This window comes from Corvus kubaryi, unplaced genomic scaffold (genome assembly GCF_017639235.1).
Source record: "Corvus kubaryi isolate FWS band 111438036 unplaced genomic scaffold, C.kubaryi_AGA036_p1.0 137, whole genome shotgun sequence".
NCBI classification, from domain to species: Eukaryota; Metazoa; Chordata; class Aves; order Passeriformes; family Corvidae; genus Corvus; species Corvus kubaryi.
In genome coordinates, this window is record NW_024580671.1 from 19,308,321 (window position 1) to 19,321,497 (window position 13,177).

General features: G+C 35.8%; 1 protein-coding gene across 1 annotated transcript in view; it reads right to left on the reverse strand.

Annotated features, from left to right (window-relative positions):
* Nucleotides 1–13,177, reverse strand: part of CTTNBP2 (cortactin binding protein 2) — an 81,511-nt gene that overhangs the window by 13,571 nt on the left and 54,763 nt on the right. The window contains 9 exon segments of the mRNA XM_042018092.1: nucleotides 445–623; nucleotides 2,913–3,100; nucleotides 3,376–3,528; nucleotides 5,301–5,400; nucleotides 5,484–5,570; nucleotides 6,667–6,746; nucleotides 7,166–7,261; nucleotides 8,638–8,904; nucleotides 11,228–11,345. Of these exon segments, the coding sequence (XP_041874026.1) occupies nucleotides 445–623; nucleotides 2,913–3,100; nucleotides 3,376–3,528; nucleotides 5,301–5,400; nucleotides 5,484–5,570; nucleotides 6,667–6,746; nucleotides 7,166–7,261; nucleotides 8,638–8,904; nucleotides 11,228–11,345 (1,268 nt within the window).

A 13,177-nucleotide genomic window follows, 5' to 3' on the forward strand; every position in this document is an offset into this window, starting at 1 on the left:
AGCCATATGTATAACTAAACGCATATACCTGTCCTACTCACTAAGACAATATATCTCTAAACTATATGTATGTTTTAAAATTATACCACATATTTTAAAAAGTGAGAAATCATTCTCCAAACACAACTTCAAAAGGAGACTTTACCAACTTTTCAAGCTCAGAATTCTTGAATCTTTAAACCTCTGTGTCAGAAAATAAATGAAAGATCGCAAGAAGACTGACTTTCGCACAGTAATAGACACCCATTGCCCACTTGCGTCCTTCAGAAGTGCCCTTCTAGTAATTAAATAGCCAACAGAAGTTTAAAACTTTCAGCAACTTCTATTGAAATACTTTTCTAAGGTCGCTGAGTCAGCAGGGTTTTGGGAGAAACACAACTACTACATTTGTGACAAGTATCTAGTTGGCACTGAACAGCATCAAATAGGAAACAAAATTCTTACTTGACTGTTGCTTGGCTGTGCCCTGGAACCACAGGACAAGAGAAGAAATGCTTTGGTCCCATAAGTGCTTCAGGTGCTCCTAGACGTGATAAGCAAGAGTTCAGCTGGTGCCAGACAACAAGAATCCAGTCTATGACCTTGCACACAGGATCACATGGAGGAGGTACTTTGCCTCTGAACTGCAGGGAGAAAAGATGTTTGACATGGCATAAGACCAGAGCTGCAAACACTTCCCTTGAAACCCCAGGAAGGCTTGGGGTTTTTTTATTGCATGTGTTGCTATCGAAAGATCAGGAACAGTCAAAACCAGGTCAAACCCTTTTAAAGAATATATTGACATCTTGCTATATTAAAACTTATTTTCCCAACTACACTTCAAAAGATATATCCTTATCAATAAACTGACATACCTTTACTTTCTTGTGGGAAACCAAGACAGAAATTTTGGTAGCAGTGCTTTTTCTACAGTGTTTAGGATTACAAGAGATACCTACCATATACAATGCAATGTATATGATATAAATAAGGCATATGAAAAAATGCCCAATCACACTGAACAGGAATATCTGATCCAGACATATTCTCAGTGGATTTTCATATTGATTTTAGATCTAGTAGCAATGAAGGAAAGATGTATCCCTCCAAGACTTGTGTTTTTAGTATGCCTTGTTAAGGGCAAATTATGTAGTGCCAGAAAAATCTCCTGTTTCCTCTGATTTAAAATTACAGTCTTCATCATCCTAATCCTAGGATTATCCTCTGTAACATTTTAAATTAAAGGAAGCATTAAAAGATGCACCAGGGTTAGTAATTGACAGCACTGAAGCCAGAGCCTCTTGACAGAGTCTATGGGTGAACTTAATGTAGAAAAATATTTAAACTGTTCCCATATATCCTAATAGTTCAAACTAAGGGGAAAAGAGCTTTTCACCTGAAAATATGAATATTAAGGCACAAACAGAGCAATGAACTTTGAAATAGTCTATGGTTCTAACAGTAAATGTGCTTCTACTTTGATTTAGATTTTTATAACAGATTAATCTTTCTACTATTTTTGACTTTGAAATCCACTATTTTCAGTCCCATACCAACTGGCATTTGAGTTTACATGTGGCACATGTATGTATTTCAAAAAATGTGCTACCACACTGGGCATTTCAATATTTAATTAGGGAAGACACATGGCTTTTTTCTCCAAATAGCCACCATCTGCATATATGCTTCAGAAAAAATAAACTTAATGAGATTACTACCAAATTCTGTTCAACTTCAATCAGAGGTAGGAGCCTATTACATGGTCAAATTCTAACCGATGAGACTAAGGATTTCTTTCAAGCCTAAAAAAATAGCCATGTGTTATGTGATGCTGCAAGTTCTTGTATCCAAACCAGTTTGGCAGAGTCTGTCTGATGCAGCATTTGACTATGAGCAAGTCCTAACTGAAAAAACATAATCTAAGAAAAGTAGTCTATTAAGAGTTCCATAGATTACAGATGATTCCTTTTTTTTTATTCTGTATTCCTGTTCTTGCAATTAAAGAATACTTTGGAATGTTTCTAAATTTCCTCATTATCCTGGCTGAAATGTTCAATTACCACACATTTCCTCTTCAGGATCTCTTTGAATCAGTAAGCTTTTATAGATGAGAACTGTGGCAAAGGGTACAGGAGATGACATCCGCAAGGATAACCAAGATACATCCAGCTGAACACTCAGAACTGACAGTAGGTCTGTTATTCCACAACAGGACTCTTTATTACTGACAGTTTTTTCTATTCCTAGAACAATCTCCCTTTTTAAGCCTGCTAAAAACTGCTGCCAAGATTATTTTCCTTTGCAGCTGTTTTGATTAAACACCCTCTGCCAATGTCTAACACTGCCTGACTGTCAGTAATAGCTGCTATCACGCTCAAATGGTATTCCAAGTAACTTTCAAAAGTCCACAATTCTTCTTTTGCCTGTATCTTTCTTTTCATTTCCCATCTTCATTTATTTACTAGTATTTACTTTTCTAATTGTATAATTTGCCTGTCCTTTGATTTGAAAATCATGGAAAATATTTTTTCTGCTTAAAACTTAAACAAAACACATATATGACTATCTTATTTCAGATATTGAGAATAAATTATTTGAAAAAGAGATTTTATGTCTGTTTAACTGATTCTTACTACCATTCTCAGGTAGAAGTTGAAAAAAATTACTGAAGGATGTTTCATGAGGGGACAGGCAAGTAGCCACAGGATCATTATTTGCAACCAACCAATAGTTTATGCCAATCAGTCATGGCCATATACCTTTCTATGAATCCAAGCACAACATTTCCAGATACACAGCCTGTATCTTCCTAGAAATGAGTGCTTTTTTCCCGAAACAACTTAAGTTATCTGCTCTGCTTTTGGCATTACCATTGTACATATTTCACAGAGCTGGTGATGAATGCAACTGCTGAAGCTGATTTGAGTTCTTACCTTGTTTATAACTTTCCTCCTTAAAATCCTCTGAAGCAAGCCTCGCATTGGCTCCCCATCCCACCTAAGTTGAACCCAACGGAAATGCTGCTGAACCAGCAGGTCAGAGCCATGAAGATGGCACTTTGCGATGGTCCCCAGTAAAAAGCAGTTCTCATGAAAGTAAAAAGCACCAGAAACTCCATTTGCTAAAAAGGAATCATAAAACACTTAACTGAAATACTCACAGCCTTGACATGATTCATGCAAAAGCACGAAGCAGTGACATAACTAGAAAGGAAAAAAACCCCACAAACCACCACCAATTAGCTTAAAAACATGCTATCTTTGTTAAGGACAACTGTTCACAATAGTATACAAAAACTGAAAAAATTACATTTTTCTCCTGTTCCCTGTTTGTTGTATATTACAATAAAACTGTACTGTAGTAAAATCATTTCTGCAACCCAAGTTCTTTAAATACCTCTTTGAATAGTGCAGGGATTTTCCGAACTTCGATTCTCAAGAGGTGCTAGAAAATCTCCTAGTAATTCAGACAAAGCAGCTCTCTCCAGATTTTCTAAAATCACAATTGTTGTCTTGTTTACAGGAGGATGTTTCACCGGGATCAGACAAGCTGAAAGAGAAAAAACCCATTAATGTCTACTTAGGAAAATTTACTTCTATTTATGCATACAGAATTTACTGCTACCGATGCAACGAAGGATTTTTAAAAAGTTTTTTTCCTTTTTAACTTGTTTATAGGAGCAAACAGACTGGATAATAAGTTTAAAATTGAAAGCATAAAATCAAACAATAGAAAGAATATCATACTGTATATTAAGAAAAAAATGAAAGCTATGATTAAAATAAATTCCTGAAATGGCTATAATAGGATCTTCATAGATAGGAAAGATTTCAGTACACTGAATATAAATACAACAGAAAAGATAGCAAGGACCTCTTTAAACATTTCTTTCATTTGCTGTAATACATCTTAGACTTTTAACATGTACTCTTTATACCATGTAACGATAAAAGGTTTAAGAATAGTCCGTGTTTATAAGAAACTTTATCATTCTATGAGATAGTAGCAAACGAATAGGTAATCTTCTCTTCAAAACTTCCTTCAGTATCTTTAAGAAACACTCAAATAATCAGAGCTAATATGAGGCAAACCCAGTAGCACCTGAATCTAATAGGCATTAAAATGACATCTATTCATTTTTTTCAAATTTTAAATACTTTCCTTTAATTTTCCTGATTTTAACATCTTATTGCTTAAAAAAGACACAGCTTTACAAGTGTTCTTGTAACACTAAATCCCAGGTGAATGTTTCTGTAATACATATATAAAACAAAACACTTATCTTGACTATACTGTGCCCTGCATTGTTTAAAAACCATTTGAAGGTGGTACTAACAATGGTCATTAAGGAAATTGACATGTAATAAGACAAAACTTACAGCAACTGACTGTATCTGAAAATTGCTATTTATTTGCAGTTTTCTGACTATTACTGCCCTGTTTTACTAAGAGGCTACAGCTTGAGAGGAAGGAGGACAGGTACCCTCTCTGTGTCCGATGGATTAATTTAGAGGAGAAGTGCTCTCTTAGGAAAGGAGATGCAGCAAAACAATAGGGAAAGAAGCAGGCAGAAAAATGACACTCAATCAGCAGCACCATGCTGAAATGCAAAACCAGACTATTTAAAAGAGTGTGTTGCTGACACAGAGTAAAGCATCCAAAAGTAGCAGCTTTCCTAAGAGACAGTGGCCAGTAAACAAACCAAACTATGAGTGACATTCTCGCCTCCAGGCCAAACACCAAAGCCTAGCTGACTTCTGACTAAATGGTCTCCTCTCCCACCAGTGTGATGGCACTGAAAATGACATGTGGGAATAATCACTGGCACAAACTATCCTGCGAACTGTGACCAGGATTTCCACAGAGAAAAAACTGCCATAGACTGAACTTACACCAGGCAGTACATGAACAAACAGAACAGAACACTGCACGGCATTGTACAACCTGATAGGATGGCTCTGCTCATGAGCACAGACCATAGACCTTCAGCTCTGATTCAGAAGATCTGAACTAGAGCAATCAACTTTTAAAGGATCACAAACAAAGGGAAAAAAAAGAATGAGACAGAAATAAATAATAAAAACTATTAATTTTACTTAAGTGGCATGATCTTTTGACAGAGCTCCTTACTGGGAGTTCTGTCACACTCAGCTCTACCTCAGTTTAGACTTGTATCATTTGGCCCCAAGCACCTGAAAAACTATGGGTTCCATTAAAACATGCCATCCACTATGCAAAATGTTTTTATGTATTTCTTTACTTTGCACCATTAAAAATTTTCCTACAAATCACCAAAATTAGTCCTGCTGAAATAACCTTACCATTACTGATGAACAGTTCTGCAAGGTGCTCCTTGGAGAAACCAGCATCCACTTCAACTTTAACAATCTCACATGTAGATCCTGCAGCCACTTGCTTTTGCTGTGTTGAAAATGTATGTATTTGGTGAAATAGTGAAAACTCTGATTTATGGACTAATTTACTTGATATGTTTGTGCAAATACCTTCATGCAGGCCGCTATCTGATATGCTATATAATCTTGCAAACTTCCTTCTGGACCATGGAAAATGATATTACGGTATTGTTCAACCTACAGACAGATAAATATAAATATTTATTTCATAAATTATTCTTGGAAGTTCAGATTTAGATTTTTTTTTTTTTAACCTAAATGACACAATCAGCACCTAAAACACAGAATTCTTTGATTTGCACTACTGGAGTTGATAATCCTTACTATATTAGTTTCAAAGTAGACAATATTTGCATACAATATCTTGGAAATATGTTGATAAATTTATATCCTAACTTGTAAAACTACATAGCAAGCTATTTTGTTATAAAAAACTTTAGAACCTAAAAAATTTATTTGGGAAGAGTAAGTTTAGTAGTCACAAATATTTTCTTGATTTTGAATTAAAATATACATCAGAATGATGCCAAAATCATCAGTTTAAGTCACTGCTAATTTAAGGACTGAGGACTTACTGAGGACTTCATTTGCAGTAGAAATGGGATCATGTTATCAGTATGGTAGAACAAAAAATTTTTTTAATCTTAACTCTATTTTACCTCTAAAAGGTCAGTAAGGGAATACAGTCATATCTCTGTGCAATATTCCTGAATACAGCAGAAACCTGTGGCATGTTCTCCTGACAACATAAAATACTGTCCAAGGACACAGCAGAAATCAAGCAGATTCTAAAATAATTCTGATTCCATGCAATGTTAAAAGAAATGATCTATGAAAGTTCTCTCATATTATTCAATTATCCTTACATTTTGAGGTATTAAATAAAGTGTGTTACAGGAGATTTCTATATAAGCTATTCAAATCCCAAATAATTGCTTACATGAATGTTATTCTAATTTACTTTATCCTCAAAAAGTGAAATGAAATAACTTGGGAAAGCAATAAGATACCACAGAGCTTTTAATATATTTTTAAGCAATTCAGTTAATCAGATAGCACCTATTTAAAGAAGAAAGCTAAAGCCCTCACAAGGCTAAAGTTAAAGGGTAAATTTAGGGGGAACTTTAATTTAAAATAACAACTTTCATCCCATTTCATTTTTTAGAAGTCTTGATGTTCTTTCACAGAGCAAAAAACTGATTTTAGTCAAGACTGTTACAGAAATATTTTGACAAACAATTAGCATGTAGAGACAAGCTAGCTTACTACTGACCAGGCGGAGGTAATTTTGAAGTGTCTGAAGATGGATCATGGATGCATAAGTCACACTGTTTAGACAGCCTTCTTGAGGTCCTTGAAATGAGATATACAAATAACTTTCCTAAATCTCTCATGTTTTACATGCATTTATGACTGATACATACGATTTTCATGCAGTATTCTACAGCGACCTTTTAAAATTAGAGGCTACGCAAATTAAAATGCTGAATAAAGGAAAGGCATTTATCCAGCACCATTAGATTCATGGATATCCATGACATAAGCAGTATATATATTATTATATGACTGAAAAATGCAGTAGGACTTTCGTGTGCCAGCATATTTTCTAAATGTTGTAGACACTTTAAAATCTAGTCAATTAATTGGATATGATATTTCTGAGAATCAAGCAACACTGAAGAACAAAAACAGTAGCAAATGACTCTCAAATTATGTATTTCATATGGAGTGTCTTAACATTCAAAACTGAAAAATTATGACTTGAAAATTACCAAACAAAAACACTGTGATATGCTCAGCTCTATTGTTCTTCAAAAAATCCCATGGTGGCTGGGAAAAAATCTGACCTGTTGACCATGAGACGTTTCCTGTTAAAAAGAACAAATAAAAGAGAGAGATATTCCTTTTATGTGTATGAAGTGTCCTACACTCAAGCATATTCACTTACTTACAAAAATTACATGCATACACTGACAAATTTGACAAACAAACCAGTCCCATGTATGAGATGTACTAAATCATGCTATTATTTGATATATGACTGAAGATACAAGTATTTTCTACCAGTTGAGATACAAGTTAAACAGCTAGCCTGCTCTTAACATCTTTACACAGAAAATAGAGTAAAACAGAATAATTTGCCCAGTCTACTGTGACTAGGGTTCAGTTTTGCTGAAGGGAAGGTGGAGGAAGGAAGGAGACTTAAGATGAATTACAAGGATTTTCAGAAACCTATACAACTGTTACTAAGACCACAACATTTTGGCCGATTTCGCATAATTTTGAAGATTTCTCTTTTTTACCTTGCTAAGTGAAGTTACATAAAAGAGCAGTTCTGTTTACCTATGCTGATTTACAGTCTGTATTTACTGTATATTCTGCATGTACTGTAAAGAAGCAATGCAGGCTTTAAATTGTTTTTGCAGGATCACAGAACATCCTGAGTTGGAAGGGACTCACAAGGATCGTTAAAGTCGAACTCCTGGCTCTGCACAGGACATCCCAAGAGTCACACCATGCGCCTGAGAGCATTGTCCAAACGCTTCTTGAACTCTGACAGGTTTGGTGCTGTGACCACTTCCCTGGGGAGCCTGTTCCAGTGTCCAACCACCCTCTGGGTGAAGAACCGTTTTCTAATATCCAACCTAAACCCCCCCTGACACAACTTCAGGCCATTCCCTCAGGTCCTGTCACTGATCATTACAGAGAAGAGATCAGTGTCTGCCCTTCCTCTTCCCCTCATGAGGACGTTGTAACTGCAATGAGGTCCCCCCTCAGTCTCCTCCAGGCTGAGCAGACCAAGTGCCCTCAGTCACTCCTCATATGGCTTCCCCTCAGGGCCCTTCACCATCCTCATCCCTCTCCTTTGGATGCTCCTGAATTGCTTTTTCTTGTATTGTGACATCCAAAACTGCACACAGCACTCAGGGTGAGAATTTAGTTTCATCTGAGATACTGATTTCTCCTCTGGAGTACTAGAAGTACTAAAAGACTAATTAACATAGGGCCTCATGATTCCCAATAATATATTAAAGTGCATAATTAATTGTGCCATACACACAGCTAAAAGTAAGGAATGCTTTCATACCAGCACTGTTCAAAGTTTCATAGCTAGTATTGGTTTTCTTAGTCTAAGCTTTAAAAGATGCAGTAATTCAAAGATATTTTTATCTTATTTAGAAGATTTCACAAATTCGAGAACACCCCCAAGTTTTGCTTTTTTCATTAACACCAGTATTGATACCTAGTTTGACAGAAGATATACTGCTTGCACTGAGGCCAATGTTGGATTCTGCAGCACTATTAAATGACAGGTCTTCTAGGCTCCTCCATCCATCAGAAGTGATTGCTTGGAAATGGTTTGTCACTGCCTGACTCACTGCTTTTGAAAAATCCTCCCATGACATCTGCTTGCGGATATTTAAAGCACATATTGTATCAAATTCCTCTGTACCACAGTGGACTGGTTCAATGCCACTGACTGAAATCCTTACAGGTAAATTAAGAGCATCTGTTGAAAAACAAAACAGCAACAATGAGAAAAACTGTAAAATTCAATTTAAAATAATCCCATCATTATAAGCCAATAACATCTAATATTACAAAAGAAAGCTACAAAATAACTCCTTCTACAGAGAAGCAAATGGTAAAGAACAGCACAGGTCACCACCACAAAATCAGAGCAGTGCTGAAAATACCAAGGTATTTTTTTACAAAAAAAGTTCAGTATTATTATGCTTAAATAACAGGAAGCAAGACAAAATTTACTTAATCTTGTATTTCCTCTTTACAGACTAATTACTTATAAATTAAGACAGATGGTAGGCAGTGTCTTAATTTTTCAGTTTATTGTGTTTGTGCGCATTTTCTTTATCAATGGAGAAAATAATTTTCTGGAACTAGTGCACAAGTGAAAAGCACAGCTGAGCCAAAAATCTTTACGTAAAAAGCTAAGAGCTAAGACAAAAAATGCAGTTGAAAGGGTATATTTGATTTGCTATAGAGTATTTTGACAAAATGTTAAAAAAGGAAATTTACATGCATATTTTATGAATATGAACTATGAAGTATTTTAAATCTTGCTCTTTGGAATACAATTCAACAGAAGCAGCAGTCTCTGGAGATCATTTAGATGACTAAAAATGAAAAGGAAGCTGTCTTCTAATTTTCATGCCAAACAATACCTTTCAGAAATTATCCCTGAAATTTAAAAAGTACGCCATAAAAAAAACCCCATATCAGCTCATTATGAAGTCTTGCAACATGATCTTTGTTTCCCTTTTGTGTTCAGAAGCCAGATCATCAGCTGATACAAACCAATGAAGTTTTTCTGATGTCAGAAAAGCTCTGATTTAAACCCACTAGCCCTTCATAGGGAAAAGATAACTCAGAGGCATCCTTCAGATGTGGAATTGTGAGAAATGTATCAAAGGCTTGCCCTTTTGATGTTTGGACCTCAGGGAAATGAGCACAGACTGTAAGGAGTACAGAGGGTTCTCCACAAGGAAACAGGCCCCTAGGACAGAGGTACAGTACATGCCAAAACTTCAGTGCATGTGACCTCTGGCAATCCCGGCCCCCAGTCTTTCAGATCTGTCAGAGCACATCCTCCTGTCCTACAGGGGAAACTTCACTTGAGTGGGAGGAAGGTAAAGGATGGTACATACACACCTTACCCAAAAACACGGTCTTGGCTTAAGGTGTACAGAAGAAGAGAAAGGGAGGCCAAAGATTCTGACCTGATAAAAGCCGTTGGATTCACAACAAGCATGACCAGAGACACTAAGACTGATGGAAATAATACAAGCATTTATTTAACAGGCTACAGATTCAGCCATCAGAAATGTGCTTCAGTCTGACAAAGAAGATGACCATGGAGGAGTTTCTAATAGAAAGTGAGCTATGTTCCCCTCTGAACCTGCAGTAAAATGATAAGAACCAGGATTTAAAATAGCTGAAGAGGAAAATCAGAAGCAGCAGACAGAGAACATCCTTAATTTGTTGATAATCAGTGAACTTAACTACCCACGTCCCTATATCCCACAAGACAAACACCAAAAAAAGGTGAAAAAATAGAAAGCATACAAATCTACAAATGCCATACAGAGCTAGATATATTAGAAATACAAAGATATTTCTCTGTATATATATATAGAGCTATAGCTAGATTTATACAAAACTAGTGAGAGGATTAATTAAGTTCTGTCTCAAGAAATACACAGATCAGCCTGCTCTACTGAATTTTGAGAAAACTTACAGAGAAGGAAGAAAATGACAGGTTTCAACAGAAGAGCAATCTTCTTACAGAAGTTACTGATGCTGGAGAAAAGTTCTTTGATGTTGTCTCTAAGACATATTTGAAGAATCAAACAAAAAATCCCCTCAATGATAACTAAGTGACAAAATAAACTATGCTCTAAAAAGAGATTCAGATATATGACTAGATGATCATCTTAGCCTGAGGAAATTTGACAGCTACCCACCACTACGTGACTGTTTCTGCAAGAATTTGAAGAAAATATAAGAGGGCAATAGCTTTTGAAAAAGTAATTACTAACATTAAATTCAGAAATTTTAAGAGAATATGGATGTTTGCACATTTACAATATGTACCATCTTTTTGAATGGTTTAGAAACAAAGACATGAGGAATTGAATAACCTCCACCAAAATTTTATCATATGCTTTTGCAAAATTTGGAGAATAGAAACTTGCTAGTAATTTAATGTTGTGGTGCCAAAAAAAGTGACAACTACCCTTTTCATATTTCTCATTTTTGCCCCACAAGTTCTTTACTAAAAACATTTTTATGTAGTGCTGATAGCATTTACTTACTTAAGTTTTCTAGGAGATGTTTGCAATCATCAGTAGCAACATCATGCAATGTTCGATTACACTTATCTTTTCTCTCAGCCTCTAGTCCACCATGGCTACAAAGGATTTCTAGACAGTTCTGCAAAGGTAGGAACTGTATTATTTACTTGTCCATTTGCTGCATTAAAGAGTTCTACCAACACACAGTTAGATTCCTAATTGAAATTCTTACACATACATTTCCAAAGACAACCAGCTACAGAGTTTCTATAGAATCCAAATGATGTTTCTCACAGAGTTGAAAACCAGGAGTAAAAATATTTCACAGCAGACTTGAAAGTCTCAATGATTATGAAAAAGCAGAACACACAGAGCCAGGGTTCTACTGTCTCTAAGCATCAAATGCTGATCAGCTGAATTAAGAAATTCTTACATCTGGCCACTAGTTTAGGTACTGATAAGGAGACAGAAACCCAGATATCCTGGTTTAAACATCTTGGCCTCAATGTTCAAGCAACACTAAATAAGCAACTCTAAAGCTTAATACAGACTAATAAATGAATCTATTTAGGCAACAATCCATAAAACCAGTTTTCACTTTGCAATTCACCAAGTAGGAGCTTCCATCATGACTGACACCTGAGTGGGACACAGAAGTGGGACACAGAAAAAGAATCATTTTAAAAGCACCTTGCAAGCTCTTATTTGGCAGAATTTTTGCAAGCAGAAACCTGGAATTCTGCAAGCATAGTAAGAATGCAGTGATATAAAATTGTATTTTTATTAAGTCAGAGCACAGACATCTTGTGGATGCCAACAACATGATGCCCTCTAAAAAACGTCACATGCTCAACAAAAGGAAAAATCATTAAAAGTAGAAACAACCTACTAGCATATAAATTTGGATTGGCAGAATCATACTGTAACATGAAAAAATACTCACTATATAGATCCTCCCAAATTAGTGTGGGACAAAAAAAAGTTCTCATAAAATTATATGAAAATATTGATTAATCAGCAATCAGGAAAAGGATCAAGTCCTTGTCTCTAATGACCATCATTCTGCAACAATACAGGTGGCCTTCATGAAAGCTTTGCCTCAGTTATGCTTTTAAAGACACATCCATATTGGAAAAAAGAGAAACCAACAGAAATTACACTAGTTAATACTGTATTGATAACATCTGGGGTTAACCATAGCAGGGAAACCAAACCTTAAAAACACAGAGAAGCAGCTATTGAGTATTTTGATGCAGAACAGTGCCTAGTTGCAGGTTTGCATAGTGTTACCTGTTTTGTAGCTGTTCTACAGAAACTTTTGTCAGTATATCTGACACCCTGAGACCTTTCATAAATACAGCAGTCATTCAAGGTATATCTGCCTGTGAGGTGAAATTTCACCAGGCTGTAGTTACAGCACCTCCAACTACTTAAAAAAAAAAAAGATTAGTTCACTAAGTTTGCCAGAAGGAAATCAAGCAGAAAAAACCCGCATTTTCTTGCCAGGTTAGTTTGTTAACACTATCTCTCAAATGGGAGCAATGAAGAGCAGAACAGCAGAAGGCTGAGGACTGAACTGTGAGGCTGAAAATGGGAAGTAAAGCAGAAAGAAGTGGGACAGAACAAAGAAATCAAGCTTATTTCCTTAGTAAAATGAGGATTTTTGTTGTCTCTTCTGCCTATGAAATAACAGCTCAGATGTCCTAGCAGAATTAATCTGTAAAGAATGGCACCTACCCATCTCAAAACAAAAGAATGCAAGTGTCAGCACTGCTTAAATGCAGCTATCATGCACTGAAATGAATGACATGCAGCGTACGTAATGGATTAGAGAATGAAGCTGAAGTGTTAACAGTACTTGGAGATGGCTATTAAGCTTTTTTAGCTTCTAAGTATCCCAAACATATCTCAAGTCAATAAATGCATTAAATCAAATACAATTTTATACAGTCTCCAACAGCAAAAGCAGGA